Genomic DNA, 24,654 nt, shown 5'->3' on the forward strand with positions numbered 1-24,654 from the left:
TTCCTTCTACAGACTTTTCCTTATAATGCTGAAAGTTCCCTCCATCTACCCTCTTCCTTCTTGGTTTGGTTTTTTTTTTTTTTTTTCCACTTGCTCTCAGCTGGAAGCTGACTTCTGCTTACTTCTGACCTCTGTGTGTTTCAGCGCGTGTTTCAGCAGAGCCTGGGAGCGGACTGTCAAAGCAGAATTTCTGGATTGAATCAGTGGGACACCGAAAGGCTCGGCTCCACGGTGCACGGCAGCACGGGGCTGCCAACTGCCCTTCTCAGCACGTGGTTCGACACAGAGCAACTCTGCTGGTGCAAGCGTAGTGCTTCTAGGTGTTCTGGTGTGACAAAGACCATAAGGGGTGAAAATATTAAAAAGAAAAACTGCCTGAGTTCGTACATTCTTAACAGGTACTGGATTCTCTCTTGCTGCTTTTTTTTTTTTTTTCTTCTCTAAAAGACTGATTTATATTAAGACTGTTTTTCCGTTAAGACCCCTTTAAAATACTTGGAGTCAAAATGTGTTGTAACTTGTAGGTTATTTTTAATCCCCATTTATAATGATGCTTCAGAAGCCTGAAACCAACATCTGTTTCCTTCTTGGATTGGTTTTCTTCCACAGAAGACACTTCCCTTTTTTTTTATTTAACTACTTAAAGTCACCCTGTTCTGTAATCAAGGTTTGAAAATTCATAAATCACAGTCATATCGGATGTGTCGTGCCGTACAGCAGCTCGTTACTGCAGAATCTAACTTGTGGGGAAATACCTGGCCTCTTTGTGCCGCACGGAGGAGGGGAAGAGGGAATCTTCAGTCCTTTGCTCTTCAGTTACGTGTCCTCGGAAAAATGTAATTACCCTCATTACCTTCAGCGTGTTTGTAACTCCTGTTGCTGTGCATTGTGCCAATGATTTTAATCAGATCCCATGCTTCAGGGATTCAGCTTGTCAACTCTGAGGGGCAAGAAATAATTTACCCCTTCATGCTTTTTTTTTTTCCTTCCTATCCTCCCTCCCCCCTCCCCCCTTATGTGCTCGGCTGTGCAGTCTTGCTCTGGTGCTGAGTCCCACTGACGGCCAGATCTGAGGGTGGAACTGAAGTTTCCCCAAGTTAAGCTCCCCAGGAAGATTGGATGATGCTCATGTTCCTCTGCAGCACGGGGCAGGGACTTGTGTGGCATGTTTGCTTGCTTGTTTAAAAAGAAGTGCAGTTTATCTCATGTTCTAGTCATTGAAAAGTGAAATAATATATGGAGTATGAAGAGACTTAGGCTTGTCAGGAGTTACCAGATTCTTGCAAGTTACCAGATTATTGCAGACTTCTGTTAAAACTGTATAATCCAAAAACAAGTAAATGAACCAGCCCAAAAGACCCTTGACAGTTGTCCCTGATTCATGGGATGTGACAAACAGTTTCTCTGCATATGTCAACGTGCACGGAAAGAAGGAATGGGCAGAGGCCTGGGTTTCCCCTTTTCCACAGCTTTGGAATAGCACCTTTCCCCCTGTCCCTCGGCGCGTTGGGAACCACAGTGGGCCTGAGAACCTCGTTCCTCATGGGAGCGAAGCTCTGCAAGCCTGCGGCCCCGCCAGGCAGCCCACCCTGAAGCGGGGACGGGGCTACTACGGCCTCTCGCTGCGGCAGCCGGTCTGACGGGGGTACCGCCGTCGCCCTGAGGGGCCGGAGGGCGCTCGGCTTTCGGCTCCCTCCGTCTCCACACCGCCAGCCCCTCCGCGGCGTGCGGCAGGTGCCCCCGGGGAGCCCCCGACTGCGCCCCGGGCCGGGTCGCCCGTCAGGGCCGGGGCGCGGGGCGGGTCCGGGCGGCGGGGCAGGCCCGGCCTGGGGCGGTGCTGCCCCTCACCCTGTCCACCGCCGCCCCTTGGCGCGGCTCGGCGGGGCGGAGGCGCCGAGAGCCCTTGGGGCGGCCCTGCGCTCCGCTCGGCTCAGGCACCCGCCGCCGGCGCGAACAAAGGCGGCAGGCGGCGGTGGCGGCGCGGCCCGTGCGCGACAGCCCGCCCGCCCCTGCTTCCTGGGCCGGGCCGGGCCGGGCTGGGCGAGGCGAGGCGAGGCGGCCTCCGCGCCCCCGCCCCGCCCCGCCGGCGCGGAGCGGAGCTGCCGCCGCCGCCGCAGCAGCAGCAGCAGCGCCGGTCGCGGGGCGCGCTCGCCGCCCGTCGCAGGAGCTGCATGTGCGCGGGAGGAGCGGCGGAGGATGGCGGTGCTCAAGCTCGCCGACCAGGTGGGCGCCGCGGGGCGGGCGGGAGCGGGGGCGGCGGGTTCTCCCCTCAGCTTCAGCCCGCCGCGGCAGCGCAGCCCTGGCCCGGCTCCGTGTTGTGCCGGGGGAGGCCCAGCGGAGAACCGCAGCTGGCGGGGGGGGAGCTGTAGCGGAGGCGGCCGCGCTGGGAGAAGCGCGATCCCCCCTTCCCCGGGGGGATCGCCGTGGGGTGCCGGGTCCCCGCTGCCCCTCGGCCGCCGCAGATGCTCTTCGCTTCTCTTCCCCTCCCGGCGGACATTGTCTCTGCCCGCGCAGGAGGCGTGTGGGGGCAGCCGGGGCCGGGGGCGCGGGGCCGGGCAGGGCGCAGCTCGCCGGGCGAGAGCCGCTGCCGCCGCTCGCCCGTCCCCCGCCGAGCCGGCCGCCGGCGCCCCCCGCTCCTCGGTGCGATCCTGACAGCTCCCGTCGGCGGGGCGGGATGGAAGCGGACGTTGGCTCATTTCGAAAGGCCTCTCGGCTCTGCTTCGCCTTCCTTGGGGTTTCTCCCAGGTTTTGGCTGCTGTGCCATACGTATAAATTATTTTTCCTGCCGCCTTTTTACTTAGGAAGTGCCCGTTCGGTTTAGCTGTCGCCGTTGTTCGCAGGCTGCTAGGGAAAACCATAGAATTAAACTCTTAGATCGTGTTAAATTTAGCAGTGGGCAGACAGCTGTAATCAGTATTAGAGCATTTCTTATCGCTGGTAGTTAGAAGCATTTAAAAATATTTCGTAAATTGATATTATGGCTCCCACATCCTGATTTATCCACATACTCTACCAACTGTTACACACTTTGCGTGCTTTAATCTGCTATTTTTAATTTAATGTGGTCTGCCTGTGATCTGCAGCGTGGGTGTCCTGCAAGCCTCAGACCTTCCTGCTGGGTTCAGGAGGACTCTCTGCAGCCAGCCCCTCTCCAAATACCCCGTACTTACAGACCCCAAACCTTGCTCACGGTCTATTTATGCTTTTCTAAGAAAATCTTCCACGTGCACAAAGCCACAACATAGCATGTTGAAAAGAGTTTTGAAAGGAAAAAAGGATAAAGCTGCTTCTAAAGTAAAAGCAGCACGGTGTGACCAAACACAGCCTATAACACATTTTTGTGTGTAACAGAAGGCAATATTTATGGGCTGTCTCTTGACATGTCCCTCGAACATCCTCACCTTTAGATGTGGTGCTTATGACTGGCAAAGAAAATGTTTCACACCATGAGGCTTTACTGCCCTGTGGTGCACTGGCTGGGTCTCATAAATAAGGAGATTTAGGTAGGATCTGTGTATTAAAAATCCAAACAGCAAGTGTTAATATTAAAAATGCATATGTTACAGGGGACCAAAATTGTACCATTTCAGTGCTTTTCACGTGTTTAATGAAGCCCCTGAATTTACTGCCTTTAGAGTTTGTAAACCTTTGCGGGAAATCTTGCGGGGATTTTGCTTCGGCAGCAGCAGCAGAAGTCAAATCAGATTTAAGTCCAGTGGATCACGTCTTGATGAAGTCTTTATTGCTATAAAAAAACAACGTAGGCTGTTGTCTTACCGTTCTCCCTTCTCTTCTGAGAACCCTCAAAGCTGAGGGATGAGACTCCTTAGAGCTGCCGTTGTGCCCCTGCAGCGTGCCTGCTTTGGGGACGCTCAAAATAATTGTGGGTGCTCACGATAGTTCCTGGTCAGGCTGTGGCCTGGGACATGATATGACAGGCTGATAGTTTCTGTTTGTGAGTATGTGTCCTTTGTCATTTACGAAGGTCTACCTGTACTCATCCTACTGGATCTCTCTTGATTTTCTTCAGCTTCTTCAGGAGATCTTTTTCTTTCACTTCTGGGAGACTGGAGGAGGGGGGAGGGATACGTTCGAAGCTGGTTGTGGTGCTTCCTCTTAAATGGGGTACAGAAGTTTACGTGTGTCTCTGTGTATTTGGAGCCATTGCTGGTGGAGCCTTTCTGACCTGCAGCTCGAGCAGTTCTAACTGGGGCTGCACAACTTGCAGCAGCAGCTCTGTGTGCCTCAGGCCAAGCTGTACTTGTCTTCTACATCAGGCTTGAGGAGCGCTGGCCCCAGGCTGGCCCACCTCTAACTAAAAGAGACGCAGTAGCAGCAGCCCCACATGTTTATAGACAGACCCAGGCAAAACAGAGGTGAAGCTGGGACAAAGAATGATGTGCCTGGGAAGATATGTATTCCTGTAACAACTCCTGCCTGTTCTCAGACTCGCTGAGGCTGTGGGAAGAGGCTCCTCCCGGGTTTCTTCCTGCTCTTAAGGATCAAGGCAATTGTGGCCTCGATAACTTGCAGCAATTCAGAAAACCATTTCTCTTTGCTTGAACACCAGAGGCCACAGCAGTGTCCTGCAATGTGAATTACAGTACGGAGGACACTGCGTACCAGGTGTACCTGCGGCGGTCGGAGCGTGGGCTGCTTTTTGTGCACCGAGTGTGAAGTCTGGCTCAGGTCGTAGTTGCGATGCTTAGGGGAGGCTGCCTCTGAAACGGAGCCCTCTCTCCTCTGCCTGTCCACTGTGATTTCTGTAGCACGTGCTTTCCTCTGGATCCATGACTCTCTTGACCAGTGAGGACAGCTTCCTGTAGGAGAAGGCTAGAGAACCCACACGCTGAGAGTTTAAACATGCGTTTCTGTAAGTAACCTGTTTCCTTCTCGCCTCTGTTCTTGGCTTCTCTCACCAGCCGCACCTCGCAGCAGAGCGTTCAGACAGATGAGAAATTAATCACACGGTTTCCAGTACAGGCTTTGAGGACAGACAGACTTTCATTATTGCTTCTTTTTTGACATAGCTGAAAGGTGCTAAGGTATTGCTGCGCTTAATCCTTCTAAGAGATTATTGGTACTTTTGGCTGTATTCACTCCTTAGGCAGCACAGCTTAGTTTAAGGGTTTAGCATTAGTGTAGATTACTTGAATTTACTTCCAGTGATGGTAATTGCTAGCTCATCAGTCGGGCCACAAGAAACCCTTAAATCATTTAACCACAGGAAATGTATTCTACCATCATACGTTTCTGCATGAATCTCTTCCAGACCTTCCTTTCTTCAGTAACCTGCCGCTAGCCATTTTTGAATGACTAAATGTTAAGCTGAAAACTACCTATGATAATTCATAAAACTTAAATTAAATGCCTAGGATTTTAATCTTTGTCTGTAGTGGTGTGTCAGTGCAGTTGTAAATGTTGCGATGTTTGAAATATTTCAATTGTCATATATAAATACTGCGAAACTTACTCTAAATCTTAAAACTTTATCTGTTCCTTTTTTTTTTTTACCATCTCTGCAGTGAATGTTGATTACAGCAAGCATGCAAATTGCTTTAAAGAGTGAAAAAAAAGAGTAATTTTTCAATTCTAAGAGTTATTGCTGTAGTGTTCCCCATCCACTTTATTGGTTGTATCTTTTCCATTTTGGTAAGTGTTTGTATTTTATGTTACGCGAGGGTGCAGTTGTATGTGATAAAAGCCTTTGCATTTAAGCTAGAGTTGAGAAGGAGCACAAGACAAGGGCTTCAACAAGTGGGTGGCCAGAGTTGTGTTGAGGTGTGAGTTGTGCTGACACAGCTGGAGCCTGGCTCTGCACGTGTGACAGGGCACGTGCTGCATCCCTCGGGTGCTGTCAGAGGAAACCTGCTTCCTGCAGGTCTTCATTCCTTCCTGTATTTTTGAGCTGCCATTCCCTCCTTCTCTCTCATGAGTCTTCTTCCCCCTTCACCAGAGCCCTGAGGGTAAAAGTATCGATTGGTTTTTGACTTTTGTGGCTGCTTTTTGAGCAGTAGTCGTTGCCTGGACCCACCTTCTCTCCTGTCCGCTGAGGAACCAGCAGATGCAGGCTGCTTCCTGCCACTGCCGCTCTCCCTTCCCGCCACCTGCAGCGCTTTGCACGGCTTGTTCTTCACACTTGCACTGAGTAACTTGGTTTCTTGAGAACTGTTTGTTTGCCACTTGCAAACTTTTCAAGAGAAAGCCTGTTAGTCAGAGTCATGCTGAGTGTGCTTTTAATCCTGAGGGTTTCCATTGATGGTTCTGGGCAGCAAACACAGACAATTGCTCCTGTCAGCGCTCTGTTGAGAGGGTAAAATATCTCAAAATATTTCTTTATTTAAACTTCTGTGAGTTAGCATTTGAAAAATTATTTTTGAAGAATCTAAGCTTCTGTAGCGTCTCCATCTCATTTCCAGGCTTGCCTTGCCAGCTGACGCCCTCCTCGCAGGACCGCCAGCAGTGCCCATGGGCCTGCAGGTTGTCTTTGTAGCTAACTCCATCCTTGTCGTCCTGTTTAAAGCCAAGGAGGCCGCTTGGTGTGTGGCTGTGTTCGATTTGGGGTGCTAGCTGTCTGCTTGTGCGGATCAGGTTGCTTTCAGACACCTCGGCACAAGTGCGCCCATCGTGCCGCGTCGGAGGCAGCGACGGTCGGAGCAGCTCCTGTGCAGGGACATCCTGCTTGCTGGTGTCCATCAGAGGCTGACGCAAGCTCTCCCTGGCCTAGCTGTTGATTACATTTATGCCCGTTTACAGGGGAAGTGCATCATTCTGTCTTTGAAAGACACTGGGAATGTTTTCTATAAACAAAAATAATATGGGAAGTTACATAGAGGTGAAGCCTCTTTTAAAAGAGCTACTCTTAGGAGATGTAGTGTCTAGTGTTTTTATGCCTGTACTGCCAAATTCAGTGGGAAGCTTGCTGTACATCTGGGACAGACACAGGCTCCGTCTCACCGTGACCCAGTGCACCTGGGGGTCAAAATTTACTGTGACTTCAGGTCCTCTGTGTGTACAAAACAACAAAATTATTTTTAAGCTACCCTTACAAGCATGCATATGCATGCACAAGGGTAATGAAGCCCAGATAAATGGTTAGGGTATGCACTTAAGCTGCTATTAACAGCAAAACCTCATCCTGTCTCCTGGTGTTTTGCCTGTTGTCCTTGATTGCTGAGAGTAATGCAGTGTGACTAGGACTGAAAAGACCATTTCTCTCCCTCCCTTTCCCAAATGTTTTCCTGTGTTTGACAGTTCTCCGCTGACCATCAGGATCCTTTTTATTATGGTCACAGAGAAACAGCATTAAACAAATGTTTAAATAATTTTAAACAGATGTCAAAGATCATAAAATTTGTCTGGGCAAAGGGTGGACTTGCGTCTGAATACACTTAAACCCAAAATGAATACAACATTAACAAATAACCTCCTAACAAAACTGATTCAGTTTCCAAATGATGGTGTGTTTTTAACTTATCTAAGAACCATTCAATTGACAAGACTGTTTTTCTGTGTATCCTTTCTCTCTGGCAAGTAAAAGCACCTGAGAAGATGCCCCTGAATCTGCTATATAAAATAGTAGTAATGAACCTGTACCCCGTGGCCACAGACAGCCCACTGGTTAGTTTTGTGTGGCATGAGGTCCCACAATTCCTCCACTTCTTGTATTATCACTAGGTAATACTAAGGTGTGTATTAATTTGCAGGCAGCCACATGTTTTTGAAAGGGCTCACAGCATGGAAGAGATAATCTGTTTTAGTACAAAATATTTAGGTAGCCAAAAGACAAAGGTAATTGTGGAGAAGGAAGGAGGAGGAATTTACCCACAAGAGTGTTTCTCTCTCCTTTCTTGTGAAATGAAAACGTGGTTGGACCAAAATAACTCCACCGCAGGAGCCATTGGCTTTTGAGAGCTGTGACGTTCCTAGGCATGGCATACATACGGTGAGGTATGGCTCCATGCATTCCAAAATAAAATACAAACTTTGGAAAAAGTGGGATGTGCCAGCATTTCTGCCCTTGTTCAGATCTGTAGGAATGATGGTCACTGCCATCTGGCATAGATGGCCCCTGAGGCCTGACACGTTTCATTGTCTGGTCCTGTTCAGAAGAAAGGGGATAAAAAACAACCTTGGAGTTGCCAAAGAGAGCAAGATACAGGCTTGAAAAGGAAGCTGCTTGCTTTTTTTGGTCGTGGCTTCTGCGGGAAGTATCACTTTCTGATAGTTTTGTAGCTTGTTTCAAGGTAAACAAGAAGCACTTTAATCAGGGGAATTTCTGCAGTCATGTATCGTGCTCAAGTCTATCATAGATATTTCTTTAGCAGAGAAATCCTCCCAAGTTTACTGTTCGGTAATGCCATAAGGGTTTTGCAGTGGTTGCACCTAGATGCCTACGCTGTTTTGAGGGGGTGTGGGCCTGTCTTGTTAGGATGTTAGTTTTCTGGAATCGCAGATGGCATCCAGCAGAACTCACCCTCCTGTGCTCACTTGAGGTGTGGTATTTTATCCCTGCATGACAAGTGCCTCATGACCTCTCCCTGCTCATCTCTGAAATGAAGATGTGGTTGTCATGACTACATTTAGTAGAGAGAAAAATGTTCCTCCCAGCTTGGGCTCTTGTGTAACGGCTTGGTTTGAGCAAGGTGGTATTTTTATCTGGATCCTTGCTCAAGGGTGGGCAGATGATTTCTGTGACCTGGGAATAAAAGTGCCCAAGCTGGAGCTAGCTGGTTGCTGAATGCTGGCTTGGGGGCAGATCCCTGAAAACCAGCAAAGAAAACTTTTAAGGATTGTTTCTAGAGGTCTGGGTGTAGCTGATCCTGCCTGTTCATTGCTGGAGAGGCAGAGGCTCCGGGAGGTGGTCCCGGCAGGAAGGATTTCCCCGTTCTCGCCCAGTGCTCTGCAGTGTGTTTGCCCGGAGAAGCCAAGCCAAGCAACTTCTCCTCTTCCTAAAGCTGTCCTCCCAATCAGAGGAGCTCTGATTGTTGCATTTTCAGCTGTTTCTGTTTTAAAATTAACAGAATTTTTTTTTTTTTCCCAGAAGTACCTCTCTGACATTTGTCACTTTTTTTTGCTAGCTGGAAAGCATGAGCTGGAAAGTTCCCACAGCTGCCGTCTGTGGCTTCAGCTTTGTTTTAATTGCTGTGCTAGAAACATGTAGCAGCATGCTGTTGGGAGCCCTTCGGCCTGGTGATGGGTGGGAATCAAAGCATTACAAAATTACATTCAAAGGGGGGAAGTTATTTTGCAGTTTTATCCAAGAGTTTGAGGTCATTATTGAAGTTTGCAAGGAGTCGCTCAACAAATTACAGCATTTAGTTGTGGCTAGGTAATTGTGACATTCTGAAAAAGTATGTGCTTTTTTTGATGACAGACATTTGCATGTGTTTTGCTTTTGGGGGAAGAAAAAGTCTTTCTCGGCTGCAGATGTTCAACCAAAAATGGAGGCTGCTTAATACGTTTCTGCCAGGCAGCGCTGACCCTCCTGGCCTAACATAGGCTTGTCTGGCTGATATTTGTACTTCCAGTTACGAGCCGGTTTTATGTAGGGACATGCATTTTTGTGCTGGAATCCTTTGTAATGGCTTGCTTTCTTATTTTGAAAAGAGTACTTGGGGAGAATGCCCTCGCAAAGCCCCCACTTCCTCCTGGTAGCTGCACACTACTGCATCTTTATGAGGAAGTAAGCAAAACCGTGATGGTTGACTTCTGCACGCGCTCTTAACAGATGTACCTGATGGCATCTACTTACTGAGCTAAGGCTTTAGCTTTTTTATTGCATGAAGGAGTTGGTTTCATATGAAAACCCCTGGTACTATTGAATTACGCATGTGTAGGATTGTTCCAAGGGCCACATGTTGATATCCTCAATGACACAGTCTGCAAATAATCGCTACTAATGAGTAATTTGCTGTTAAAGCATTACCGTTTCTATTCTGACATATTTTGTGATCTCATTATATGACCTGTTTTTCCCCATCTTGCAGCCTTTGTAGTTTTACAGACTTGTTGCTTGATCAAATGTCTTTTGTCCGTGCAAAATAGTTGTTTGGTACCTACTGAGTTGCATACCTCTAACTGATGTCTCTGTAAATGAAGTACTACCAGCAGTAGAGAGTATGTAACTTGAAGAAATTTAATAGTAGAAATGTAAAAGTCAAGTATTGCTATCCACGATGTATAAACTGAAGAGAAGACAACAGTCAGCTGCACTGTTAGATGCACAAGCTTTCACATTCTAAATGTGATCAAATCATTTCTGGGAAAGGAAACCGGTGTGAACATTAATAAGCTTTTATATGCATTTCGTCATTAATAATGTAGGCAGTACAGTTGAGATGGAGAACATAACCCATTTTATCATAGTGTCATTTTAACATGATAAGCTCCTTGCCTTTCCAAGGTGGAAGGGCTGCAGATTGCCTTCTGAAGTCTCATCCTCAGGTGAAGTTTTGCTTTTGGGCGCATTGAATCTAGACAGACTTTGCAGGAATATGGGGAAGCTGCTTTGTATTTATAGTAACATGCTGCTAGCAGCACCTGCGTTTCTGTGTTTCTATGTATAAATTTAGTTTTTTCTGTACTTAGAACAGGTAAAGGTGGACAACATCCTTTTCACTAGTGCTTTCATTCTCCCCTTCTTATAAAGGTTACTGCTTTTCTCTGTGAGCTTGGTAGTCTTCTGTGCAATAAGGCAGCGTGGCAAAGCCGTGCCTGTGCTGTTGGGCCCCCAAGTTGGGGCTGGTGTCTCAGCCTGAGCCAGCCTTCTTGCCACCTGAGCTGGTGCCAGCAGGGAACCTCTGGTTTTTAAGCTAAAAGCCTGCAGCGTTATCTGGTAAAACACTGATTTGCTCAGTGTGGTCTTTAGTTGTTTAACGTGCCAAGGGTGAAAAATGAGAGAACAAAGGCCTGAAATACCCCGTATTGTCTTTGTGCTTCCAGCTGCTTTTATGTGCTTGCCAATGCGACACGCAGCATTTATCTCTAATTTAAAATCAAGAGAGGGACTTATTTAGTCATTGACTCCAGAAACATTTCTAAAGGGCTCTACCAACCAAGTAAACTTGGTGCACAGGATCCTGCGGCCATTGTTTGAGAGGAGCACGCTTAGATGAGTGGTCCTGCTGCATCCCGCTTGGCGTGAATAAAGCCTAGTGTAAGGAAATTCCTTTGTTTTAACGTAAGCAAGCCCTGATCCTTTAGGTATAAGCGTACTCTTACTCCTCTGTTGGGATATGTGACCCTGCTTCTGGTGGGGTTTTCTGCAGATGGAGCCTGTGGCTCGGTTACCCTCAGTTGGAGGCAAATCTGAGATTTTAAGAAGCTGCCGAGGTGGCTTTAGAGGTGGGAGAGAGGGAGGCGAAGGGGGAAGAGCTGCCCTGCAGAATAGAGGCTGAGAGTGTGCGGGATGCAAGGAGGAGGCAGGGGAGGAAGCAGCAAGCAACACGTAGCAGGATGGCACTGTCAGGAGAAGGTGGCCGTTACCCTGGTTTGCAGCAGGAGAACTGGGGTGCAGAGAAACTCGTGTGACTGAGGTTGGGCTGAGAAGGGAGCGGGTGGCAGAGCAAGAGCCGAATCCTGATTTACCTCTTTCAGTGGCTGATTCACAGGGGCGCCCTTCCTCCCTGCAAGTTGTTTTAATGCTGTTTACCATGGGGACTGATGCCAATCTTACGATGTTGCGAGATGAGGAATGAACGGTGTCATGCAGTTTCATAGCACAGTGTTAAATTCAATGAACTTATAGTTTATTTAGATGTTTGTCCTTTAAAGTGTAAGATCAGCATTGGTGCTGCTTAAGAGAAAGTGCTGTGTTAGGAAATGGTTTCTAGGTCACCTGGTAGGTGAAGGTTTATTCAAGCTGGTGGCAGTGGGTGGCTGTCTTTGGTTACTAATCCTGTGTCATAGGCTTAGCGTTGTATTCTGGCAGTGCAAACGGTAAAAGTGAGATCAGCCTGTTGTGTACCAAGGCCACTTGTTTAGACTAAGCGTCCTAATAATCCAGGACTGTGTGACTCTCGGCCACACAGCACACACACGGAGCTGGGTGGGGAAATGGAAATAGCCTCTCAAATGTGAAAACTTACTGTCAGTGGATCATCAGATGGAGCCCCTTGGGTATGTTCACACAAGATCCATTTCATGTCAGGCTGAAACTGAGCAGTCTTCTCACTAAGTTTTGTTTATTACATGTAAATATTTATAGACATATAATCTAGTTTCTAATTAGAAGAGGGTGCTCCTTTTAGAAGCATTTTCATGAAGACTGGCGAATTTACGCATCACCTCTGCCACCCAGAGGAGGGTTATTCTTATCTGCAAATGGGAGCAAATGGAGCTGAACAGATTCGTCCTCCTCCACAGAGAAGGGTGAGACTAGCTCATGCGGCCGAGTAGCCAGAACCTCCAGGCAGCTGGACCTGAGTCTCTGAGGACGTGCCCAGTGTTGGTGGGGAGATGGCACAGCCCCAGCTTTGCAGGTGCAGTTACCTGGGGCAGCTGGTTACAGTGAGCCTCGCTGTTAGCCTCTTTCTACAGGCATAGGCACAGCTTTCACGTTAATCAGCTATTGCATTTAGGATCTCCTGGTTCCTGTTCCTGGGTAGAGTTTGCATATCTTTACTGGGTTTTTATGACTATTTCATGCCCTTCAAGGCAGGTATGTGATTTACCAGAGAGCTGCCTGCAAAAGGAGACACAAACGACAACAAACCACAGAGCAGGCACGTGATTTTCAGCTCTTCTTGCTCCCGCAGGGCCGGCTGAAGACAACTCCAGACAACTGTCTGAAAACCTTTGTGTGACTCCTTAGAGATGACTCTGTGGAGACACATGGTCTCCAGCCCTTTAAAAGAGGTCTTTAAAGAGTGCTGCACACTTTCAGACAGCTGTCTGGAGAACTCTTCAGTTGACTCTGTTGTAGGGACAAAAATTAAAAGGAGGTGGAGAAGCAGGCATAATTCAGTGCCTTAAGCTTTGCTCCATTATATTCTGCCTCCAAAAAGCTTTAGCACGGAGCAGCTTCCCCCTAGGACACTTTACAGCTGCCTGTCCAGTACCCAGCAAAAAAAGGAAAGCTCTGACCTACAGAAGTAACAAAAATCTCTTCATGTGTTATCTGGCCCTGTGAGACTGTTGAACTGTTCAGAGTCTACTGGGTTGAACTGCACTTGCTGGGATATTGGAGCATCAAAAATAAGTGCTTCAGTTATGTGGATGCAATCCCAGGGACAACGTTGCATTTGAGAAAGAGTGTTTCATTCCCGACACTGCTTCTGTTGGTGTGTTTTGCTTGCTTTCAAGCCGTAGGCTTGGAGAGAAAACAGTCCAGATTTTTGCCTATTTTTAACAAAGTGTTCAGCTAATATGTTAATTGAACCTTGAGCACACACAGTAATAATTTTAAGCCACGGTAGATGTTTCACCAATAAGGTAATTCTCTCTATAGAGGGATAAACAGTTTGCTCAGCGAGAGGAGAGCTTGGTTGCTTATGACTTAACGCCTAAGTTCATGCACATTGTATTCCCTCTAGAGTTATGCTGATCCCTGATGTTCGTCGCATGACAAGTGGAATCAACGTAAAAGCCATCTCTCTGCCGAGGTCTGCCTTAAATGAGTTTAAAAACCAGTCAGACCTAGTTTATGCTGCCCATGCCCCTTTTTTTGGAAACAAATGTTGTTGAAGAAAAGGTTTGCATTGCTGACAAGCCTTTAGAGGGCAGTTAAAACCACCTGCAGAAATATAAATAGAAGGGGCTTTACTTTGTTGGGGGCACAGGTGAGGCTGCAGGAACAAGGGTCTGTTCCCCGGTGGACTCCTGGGACCCGGTGCTCTCCCTACCTGCGTGGCAGAGCCAGGCTTGGGACGCTGTCTCTGGTTTCTTGCTGTCCCACCAGGCCAGGCCTGTGTCCTGACTTGTCTCCAGATGGGGGGGACCACCACAGGTTGGTTAAAGCCGGCATAGCTTTTCTGGCAGTGACTGCCCAGGTCCTTGCTGCTGGGAAGGGGGCACGTCTGTGCAAAACGTTTCCTTCCCCGTCCTTAGGATTAGGGATCCAACCTGTGGGCTTCTTTCTTTCACAGTTCTGCTGCCAGCCCTTTCCCTAAACAGAGGCTAACCCTGGATTTAAAGATCCCAGAAGGGACGGAGGAGTTCAAGTGTCTTTTTGATCTTTGTTGCTACCCTGAGGCGAAGTTAGATCATTTGCTGTGAGCTGATCTCAACTGGGCTTGGAAATTTACTGAAACAGCTACTCCAAAATAATTATTCTGCATAGATATTTTGGTGTGGGCGCTCATATTCTTGCATAAGAATGTCTTTTGCTAGTCTGTCTTAATGCACCATGGAAGTAGAATAACTGCTGACTAATTATTCAAGAATAGCTCTTTTGGTAAATGTCTGAGCAGAGAAAAGCCCCACCACAAAGAACAATCACACCCCCCTTCCCACCCCAATTCAAAAGAGGAGGTTCTTCTCAAGATATTAAAATAGTTCTGTTCATTCATGGCTGGTTAGAAAAGAACATACCAGTGGTAAGTTTTATGGTGCATGACTTAAAACATTTCATATTAATTAACAAACAAGTACCAATTAATTTTACGTTATGATGCTTAAGGAGTAGACTGCAAGGAATGGTATTTAGCTGTGGTTGTTTGGCAATTATGACCTTGTATATAATAACAGACTCAATAAATTCTTGATGTGAGAGAGCATCATTAATCAACACAGAGTTAATTAACTGTGCTGCTCACACAGGAAGCGCCGCACAGAACTGTCTGGGTCTCTAGTGCTACAGGCTGAAAATGTTTGATTTGTCTGATCTCTGGCTCATTCCCACAGAATTTTCCCTCAAAACTGATGCTGAAGAAGGAGCAACATTTCCTCTAGGAAACCACATGCTGGTCCCACAGGTCATTTCCTTCTGCGGCACTGATGCTCTGGCAGACCTTAGCTGTGTCACTGTGTCACTTGGGCTTTTCGTCACCTTCACGGAGAAGGTGGAAGCAAGCCCTTGGAGGAGTGTTGGTGTACTGGAAATATAAAGAGCTCTTGCAATGATGATTTTGGTCAGGTTAATCCTATAGGACTGCCCAGGAAATTAGGAATCGATGTGATAAGAGTTATACTCATCAGCTCTCATTTAGACTTCATACAGGATTTTTTTTCCTTGTTTGGTGGTTTGTTTTTTTAAAAAACAGTTTGAAAGGTAGCCCAAAAAGGGGAAAATGAAGAAGATCGGGCATACCTTCAGAGAGAAAAACATTCCATCTCTGTGCCTCTCACCCCTCCACATCTAAATAGATCTTGTCATTTTCCTGAATATGTGATGCTTAGAAGCGTGAAATTGGCTCGGCCTTTTGGAGTGACACTGGCCATCATTTTGTTGGTTTGTTTTATTGTTGGCTCAGTGTGCATATTAATGTGAAGGATGGATTTCTAACCTGAGATTGTACGTTTTTAATCATCTGGCTTAACCTGCTTTTTGATGTCCTTTGAACCACTTTCATATCTGTGGCCACTGTAGACTGTGTCCATGGAAGAATTCAAAGGTCTGAGCCATGGGAGTGCTTTTAGCTTTGCAGCAACAATGCCCAGTAACAGCCAATTTGGAGAGATTGAGTGGCTCCAATATGAGAGAAGTGGGAGAAGGCAACTGGGTCTTATTTTCTTACTGCTGGTATGTACAGCCTCCTGAATTAGAAGACTTTGTATGCCCTGTTTTTATTCTTGAGGTAATTTAACTTAGAGGTATAGTAGAAATGCTCTTCTTTCTTACTATTTTTTTTTTTTTTAATAAGTGCAATAAGTGCAATTAAGTGTAATGCTTCCACCTTCTTCCCTCTTTCTGCCACCTGGGCTGTTAGTCTTAATTACAGAGTCCCATTTAGTAAATCACTAGTACAAGAGCAGCTTTGTACACTGCCACAAGATAGGGTGATCAAATAGGGCCAGAAATAGATGAGCAAAAAATTTATAGTTTGAATCTTACTCTTCCTTCTGCCTTGCTGTGGCTGCAAATGTACTGCCTATTAATGGCTACTTTTATTGGTATAACATTTTTAGGGCTAGGAGACTTCAAAGAACTGCTCTTTACATTTTTATGTAACGATCTCTTGCTTTGAGTAGCGAAGGAGGTGTTTTACTTGCCTCCTCCGTCTGCCGAGACAAATGATTTCCCCATATTCACCCTCATTTATAAAGTGTAATGGAATGCCCTTAACAGTTTATGACGATGAACTAATTATGGGGGCCTGGGAGTGGGGAAGGGAGGGAGAGGGGAAGAGGTTTTCATTTTAGATCTCAAGGTGGAGGAAAAGTGATGATTCAGCTAGTCTCTCTTCTGCAAATGAGATTTTTCTGCTGCAGCCACACACCTTCTGTATTTGATACAAAGGGAGGCAATAATTCTTATATGATGGAAAAACAACTGTTCCCCCGCCTCTCCCCCGCAATCCGGGAAACAGAAGTCAACTGACACCTCTTCTTATTAACCCCAAAGTGTAGCTAGTGGTTATGGCCCGGCGTTCCTGCTTTTCCGCTCTCCCATCCAGCTACCTCTTTAACCGGCTGGCGTGACTTTCACCAGCTCTGGCGGCTCATCCTGTACTTCAGCTGCTGTCCAGACAGCACATTCAGAAATGCTGCTTCAGTTAGGTATGTAACACTTTCTCAAATTCAGACTTGTGCCTAGTTTGTCACGAGCCACAGGGGATTAAATCCAATGAATGGGCAATACTGTATTAAGCTAATATTAATGACAGCTATTCCATTTTAGTACTATGGCCAATGATCCAACATACGTGTTTTTAAACATATGCACTACATAGTGCATGTATAGAGTTTTAACGTGTATTTTTTGGATTTCTGAGTTGTCTCAGCCATGGTTTCCTTTAGAGACATGTTTATTATTCCTTGTTTCGAGGAGCCCTTTCTCTCTTGCCCATATGCCAGCACAATTTGTCCTTCCCCACACCTCTTGTGTTTTCAGAGCATGATGGAAGATGGTCTGTGCTTTCCCCTGTTCCCAGCTTGTGTCACAGAGGACTTTTAAATGTTGGACTTTACTCTTCCATTTCCCCCCTTTTATGTTTTCCGCACAGTCTCTCTTTTCCTTTTTTGACACTGCCACGGTATCTGCAGTGCTGTGGAGTCTGATGAAAGGTAGCGGTTAAAGCTTCCTTTGCAGCAGTCCTTCCCTTGGATGTGCTTATAAAAATCCCTTGGATCTCCACTGACGTTTCATCATCCCCTTCATTCTTAGCTTTGGAAGAACTAGAATCATTTTCTCCTAACAACACCAAAAGAGGAGCTGGTGGCAGTACAAGCAAGGATCTTTAGTGCTCAAATAGTTTTAGGTATCATATGTCATTTGTGGCTCATCATTTCATACATTTCTGAAAACACTTTCCTCCATTCTTTTTGGCCTTATAAACAGCCCGTATATTTTCTCTTTAAACAAAATGGAAATGATTTTATAAATATGTTAGGTATAAGTTGAAGAAAATGAGAAATGATACTAAAGATCTGTTATATGATGTGAAATGTATGCAAATAAGGTGTGCAATCAGAAAAGACTGAAAAATTAAAAAGTAAAATAGCCGTGCCAATGTGAAATTTTATACAGATTATTTATGAGTATATGAAGGATGCGGAAAATACAAGACTGGAGGCAGGCAAACATTAGGCCTTTTTTAAAAGGGGGGAAGTGAGGAGCCAGGGAATTAGTCAATGTAATGCCAACATTGTGAAGTATACAAAGCAAATTGTTGGACAGCAGATTTATAGGCATCTAGAGGATGTTAAGGTAATTAAAACCAAAGAAAGCATGGAAACAAATGTACATCCTAATGAAGGGCCCATATCTTTAATTTTCTCTTGCAAAGATTCAGGGAGACAGGAAGACTGGTATTATTTCAGATCTTGAAACTACAGTACCATTTGTTATAGTTGGTTCATGTTTTAAAAGCTCTAAGTATGATGGGGTACATTCTGGTCCCCCAAATTTCAGAAGCATTTGAACTTCCCTGCACTTAGTGGCGTCCAGCCTTTTTGATAGTATAAGAGGAGGAGGAGGAGCATAATGTTGAGAAGTCATAAAATATCTTGTTCCCAGAAGTCTCTGGGATGGCAGAGATCAGGATTTCTGAGAAGTAAAGTCCCTGCTGTTGATTTTTCTACTCCATTCAGGGAAATGGGACTTCGTGCACTGTTTTTGAAGCCTGTGTTCACAGCAGAAACAACCCCGTAAAGGGCCTGGACTTTTGCTAACCACTCTAGCCACAAGGGGAATAATAAGGACCAGTAAGTGCTAGGCTTGTTCCTCATACAAGTGTGTTGAGATAGACTGGCACCTGGGCAATTTTCAACTCTTTCTAAATTGGGAAGTTGATAAAAGAACCTGCTGTGTTTTCACCACTTGCTTTCTGTGACACTTTTCTTTGCAGACCCTCGGAACGGTGCTCTTCACTTTCTGCCAGTGATACAGCTTTCTGATCAAGCTCTTGTCATAGCTGCAGCAAACTTGGTCAGGAAGAAAGACGCTTTTTGGCATGAATAGAAATTACAGGATTTTGTTGCCAAGGCAAGCAATTCCAGTTTCAGCATGCAGAGGGAAAAAATATGCCATTGTCTAGTTTAATGAAAGCCGTAAAACTGAGGGAAAAGAAATGTACTCTAAAGTGTCCTTTTAAATATGTAAGGAATTTAACAGTGTCTGAATCAACACAGAATTATAAGGTAGCAATGGCTTGTAGATACTGACTCTTCTATTCAGAAGCATTTTTAATCCTTAAATGGTGCATTATAGTTGCTTTCTTGCATGCCAGTACAAATATTTCCAGCATGTTACGAGACAGATAAATGAATGGATGGAAGGGCAAGAGAGAAAGTGATGTTTTCTAATCAGGAGTTCTTTTTAATCAGTCTAGAAGAGCTGTTTGTTCAGGGCATTTTGGTTGTGTTGGTGTAGCTGAAGGATGACTGAATGGAAGTTTTAATGTTAGGAGGGTGACTTGCATCTGTTAGTATCAGAACTCTTGCTTGAAAAAGGCTTTTTTTGCCTAATGGCTTACCAGATGCACAAGTTAACATCTTATAATATTTGTTAAATATTCAGAATTTTGAATACTTTATTCTTCTGGCTGCAGCTGGCCAAACCAGAATTTCTGCTGCTTGTATAGATTTTAAAGGTTTGATACATTTGGCTGCTTTTTACATTTATAATAAATTCCAGCTGTAAGGAATAGTGATCTAAGAGAGTTAAGAGCAGATATCTATACACAGCAGATCTGAGAGTACATTTAACTCTTTCTTACGATTGCAGAACATACACTTGAGAGGCCTTCAAGGTGAAATGAATTAAATCAAATCTTGAAAACAAACATACAAGTTAGATGAGGAGAGTAACAGCAGGGAGCATGATTTCCGCATGCCTTAAATACCTGGGACAGGTTGTTTTGTGATTTGTGAAGCCTTTGTGATAAGACAGGAGCTCTCTGTGGCTGATGCCAATTCTGTCTTTGAAGTCCATGCTCTCAAACCACATTGTAAACGTTACTTTTACCGTAGCAGGTTGGCTGAGTCTCACACCTATATTTAATGCATTCTTGAAAGCATTTGAGCTTGTTGATCTCTTTCCTATTCCAGTCAGTTCCTAATGAAGCCTCTGCAGGTGCTTGTTCCAAACAGAGGGAGCCCTCGGAGGGAACCAGAGTGGAGAACAGGAACAGCGCACTGCAGTGTTTCCATCGGAAAGGAGCAATATGTCATCATGCTTGTATCATTCCCTTTTGCAAATGTTAAAAAAAATTGTCTTTCAAGTGACTATGCTGCTCCAACATGGAGGCTTCAGCATTCCTCTTCCTCTTCCCCATGAATGTAGAAGGAATGCCCCATCTGGTTTTGTAAGGGTGTAGGTCTGCACATAGCCAGCCACACTTCCCTAATGTTCAGAGAGGCTCCGGCCCCCCTGCAAGCTTACATTGCAACCGATGACCCCTGCATTTGTAGTCCTGGTCCTGGACAGCTTAAGTGAAGTCGATGTTCCTTTTTTACTGTACTCCTCCAGAGCTTGTGAAAGTCAGTGTACACCACTTGGAGCTGTTGTCTTTCTATTGCCAAAGCTTGCATCTTTCATAAAAACTTAACGCCTTCTTTCCCACCTCATCCTGGCTCCAAACGGTTATTAAACTCAGCGTGTTGATCCTTTGTGACATTTCTTTCCTTGTTATCAGAGTAGCTGAGATCCTTTGACTGTCTCTGCTTTTCCCTTTCTGAACTTTGTCTTGCTTCCTTTTAAGCCACCCAAATTCTGTCTCTGAAATTGTCTTATAATTATTTTCGTCTGTTCGCTCTCTTTGAGTTTTTCTCCTGCTTTATTCTTGTCTTCTGAACTTATTTTATGCTATGTGTTCTGCCAGCTGTGATTTTGCTTGCCTTACGCTCTCAGCAGCGTTGCTGCCTTGCAGGGTTTCTGTAGAGAGAGGAGGCCTCTGCAGGTGGCCTGTGGGCAAAGCTGCTGTGACCATGGGGATCGGCTCAACACGTGTCCTTAAAATTAGCACCCAGATGGGAGGCCTGGTGAAGAAAACCCAGGTATTTCTTGTTAACTGAAGAATGCTTTGTGAGACTGTGCACGCATGCGCCAGTAACGATTTTACACCAAGGTACCTCATGAACATTGAACCTTCCAGATAGTTTTCCCTGCTTCCTAGTTGAAACCATTTCAACTAAAAATTCCTCCCTGAAAGTCATTCTGTATCATAGGGCTGTAAAATACCGTGCCTCATATTTTGTATTCTGCCTGGTTTTGAACTATCTGGTGCTAAAACATGTCTGTGAAACACTCTGTCATAGTATTAGAAGGCACCTGCTTTTCTAGCTGTGGTTGAGTTTCTGAAAACGTTGACTTTTTTATTAAAAATAATTTCTTCTGGTATGTGGCTCCATGTAGCTTCATGCTTAAAACAGCAACAAACCCATATGCTGTCTCTAAAAGGTAAGAAGTGTTATTGAATGCTCAGGAATGTGTTCAATATACAGATATAAATTAAAAATGAAATCCCTGAATATGGTAATAAAAAAATTAGGACTGAAATAGCGATAGGCCTGTGGGTTTTATTATGTCATGGCAGGATTTTCTGTGAACAGTGTATAAAAGACCTGAATTCTCTGAAACTGGCTGCCCAAAGCCAGTCAGGGCCCTTGCTGCCTGGTCCCTAGGAGCCAGGGCAGTGGCCATCAGTTCCTTCTGCTGCCAAAGGAGCTCCCAAAACTTGAGTGATGCTTCAACACAGCTAAGGAAATGAAGTAAATTTATTATACCAAAATAAGAAAGGTGTTCTGTAACCTAGCCTTACAAAGTCTCCCTTAAAAATACAAAAAAAAACCCAAAACACCACCAAAAAACCCCCTACCCCAAAAAACAGTCTTAGCCACTTCTTTTTGAAGGCTCAGTACAGTGAGGATGTGGCGGCCCATCATAGTAACACCCAGTAACCCGCTGATTTCTCTCCTCTGTACTTACGCTGCTTTAACAAGATGCCTTGTAGCTGTGTAATTTCACCTTTATTGGTCCTATGTGATTTATTTCTCATGCGTGTCTTCCCTCTCCTTTAAATCACAATTCTTTTCCCCCAAAGACTGTATGAAAAGGGTGATAGGGCTTTAGTTTGCACAGTATCTCTTGCAACCTTTGGGCGCTTGTATGTAAAACGCAAGCTTGATTTGTGAACCTAACAGCCATCAAAGAAAACACACCAAGATGCAGCTCTCGGAACAGCAGGGGTCCCTTGCTGCCAGCCCCTCTCTCTAGGCTGTGCCCACCCGAGCAGCGGTGCAGCATCCTGTGCCCCTTAGGAGCACCTGGGTCTAAATTACTCGACGGAATAATTTGTGCCTTAACGTGTGCCATTCTGGCACTGGTCTGGGATTTCCGAGACCAACCTGCCTGGCACGCTGTCAGAGGATGCAGAGGCTCCTTTACTTGGAGGAAAAAAGTACGGGGAATATTGATCTTCTGAAAGGCATTCATTCCTGCTTGCCTTTCATTCCTGCTTCACCTTTCAAGGTGAAGATGGTATGGCAGGACAAAAGAGTCGTTTGGAGGGTTATCTGTGTTTTATGCGGCCATCTGTTTTGCAGGCCTGATACAAACTCCCTGCATATGCATTGTTACTCCATAATATGTTTATACAGGATGTGCAGATTCAGGCTAGCAGAAGAAATGCATTTATCTTCTGCTGGCAGAGACAGCAGCCCTGTAGCACTAACATAAAATATAGTTGTTTGCTTGTGGGATAAATAGAAATCTCTCTTCTCAGATTGTTAAGCCATTTCTTCGAATGTCACTTTTTACAATTAACCTCTCATAAAATACCCTAACGAAACCTTTCTGGCATTTCCCTCGCCCAGCACAGCTTTCTGGGTTTACATTAGTGGTCCATAACAGTAATGGTATATACTATTGCCATTCAGGAGCTACCTTTTAGACATAAATGCTTGGCTTCACCAAAATTTATGGGTGCATTGCCATTACCTTGAGCAGGACTAGCGTTTCCCCCTTGGATGTTGGCTCCTGGCACTGGGAATGCTTGTCTGGTTTGTGTTTCTTCAGCGTCCGTTGGCATGAGCTCCTTGGGCTGGAGTTGCAGAGGTTGTGGAGCACCTGCTGGAGCTTTCGTACTAAAGAATTAATCTAGAGGAGTAATTGGGGCTAAGCTAATAGGAATTCCCAGATCATATTTAGAATTTTGGAAGATCGTCCCTAATTTCTAGCTTTTGTCCTTAATTCAGGCATTAATGTTGGAATTACTGCAATTGGCTTTTGAAACTGACTATTCAGCCCTTGAGCCTGCACGGTTACAGCACAGGCAGATCTTGATCTTGCTTTTAACCTACCCCCTGTAATTTGCTTATGTTAACAAAGCGTGCTGGAGGAAGCACCCTGATGCTGGCAGCTGGCCACGTGAGGCATCTTGGAGAGGTCGACGGAGGTTTGACAACGGGTGAGCTTTCAGATTTTACCCCCTGAAAAGACCAAGATACCTTTTGGGATAGGCATCAGTGAACCTTTTTCTTAGTGGGTAGTACTGAAAACAGATACAGAAGTGAGCTGGGTAGAAAATAGTGCTGTAGTGGCACATAAAACCTTGGCCTGCTCTTCAACAGTCTCCTCGTGGTGGGTGCTTCTCAAGTGCTTTGGTCGCAGTGGTTGTGCTTGGCCTCCACCCGTAAGCGGGCACATGGTGCTGGATGTGGGGTGGCCGAGGGCCCCGAGCCCTGGTCCTGGCTGTAGTGCTGACTCAGTCCAGTGACCAGCTTCAATTGCCACCACGCTGTGGGACCCTCAGGAGATCCCCTCTCCTCTCAGAGGTGTCCAGCACCTGCTGTGCGGCTCTTGGCCAGAGGCAGGTTTTGGCATGACACTCACAGGTACTGCCTTTACATGTTCCTCTGTGCTTATGTACCGATGGGGTATCGCTCCTTTGCAAGCCACAGGCATTTTGCTGCCGGTGCACTAGGTATTTCCACTGTGGTGCCATGGCTATAATCAAGGTGTCCTCCATTTCTGTGCCAAACGCCTCCTGCTGGGCCATTACACCAGCTTTCTCCCTTGCCAGAAGGAGAAAATGAAGTCTGAACACGATCTTTCACTTGTGGTTGACTCTGTCTTTCTTGTGGCTGCTCAAACAGCCTGCAACTGGAGTGGTTTTCGGGATGTTGCTGGAAGGAATGGAATGGAAAATCATGGGGGTGTATCAGATGGCGCAGGCTCAGGAATTCTGTCTGACATCTCTTGCTTTAAACTGATGAGCTTTGCTGCATTCAGAATCCTCCTGGGGACTCGATGCATTGGATGACGAGCACTTGAGAGGACACGAGGAAAGGGTGTTATTTTGGTAAATGTTGTGTGTGTGAAATATACACTTCTTTTCAGTCTCATGTTTTGTGGGTATGCTGGTGCTGTTAGTTTCTGAGTAATTACTTTGGATTTTCTTGATAACACCATTACTCACTTTCTGTCCTAACCTCTTTAATGGTGTCTTCAACTGTTACACAGTTATCTTTTTGCACCCAACCACGTCTATAGTCATTTATATCCCTTTAAAAATCACTGTGAATAACTTTATTCTGGTACTGGTATATTTGACAGTCATAACAAACAAATGCAAGTCATACCTGAGGTTAAAGAAGACAAGGCTGGGACTGATGTATACTGTCCTTTCCCTCTGTACACCTGGTTAAAAGCTGAGAATTGTCCCTTTTTGTATATGATAATAAGCTTTAGTTTAATTTGTTATTAATATGACTAAGTTGAAAGATCTCTTTTCCTCCCAAACGGGCTTGTAACTTCAAGAACCTGCCCCAGTTATTTGAGAATGAATTTATTTATGTCTTAACATTATAAGAAAGGGGAGAACATGATGTAGCTGCCAAGTAGTTATTTGTTAACCGTATTATTTTAGACACTAAAGAGTCTTTTACTGAATTTTTAATTAGTAAAAATACAATTTCTGGATGTCTTGTTGTTCGTAATATTAACTGCAAGTTTAAATTAATCTCTGCTGTCTTCAATTACATGTAGACTACGTATCAATTTGCTGCGGTTAATGGCAACAACATTCTGTAAATGCAGTATTCTGCATTGTG

At 45.4% G+C, this 24,654-nt stretch overlaps 1 protein-coding gene across 1 annotated transcript in view; it reads left to right on the forward strand.

Moving 5' to 3' along the window:
• The first annotated feature begins 2,091 nt into the window (after window positions 1-2,091).
• ANKRD44 (ankyrin repeat domain 44) overlaps window positions 2,092-24,654 on the forward strand; it is a 149,576-nt gene continuing 127,013 nt past the window's right edge. The window contains exon 1 of the mRNA XM_074145392.1: window positions 2,092-2,223. Coding sequence (XP_074001493.1) covers window positions 2,197-2,223 — 27 coding nt within the window. The 5' untranslated portion in view covers window positions 2,092-2,196. The remainder of the gene's footprint in view (window positions 2,224-24,654) is intronic.

The sequence above is a fragment of the Numenius arquata genome, chromosome 3 (genome assembly GCF_964106895.1).
Source record: "Numenius arquata chromosome 3, bNumArq3.hap1.1, whole genome shotgun sequence".
Lineage (NCBI taxonomy): Eukaryota > Metazoa > Chordata > Aves > Charadriiformes > Scolopacidae > Numenius > Numenius arquata.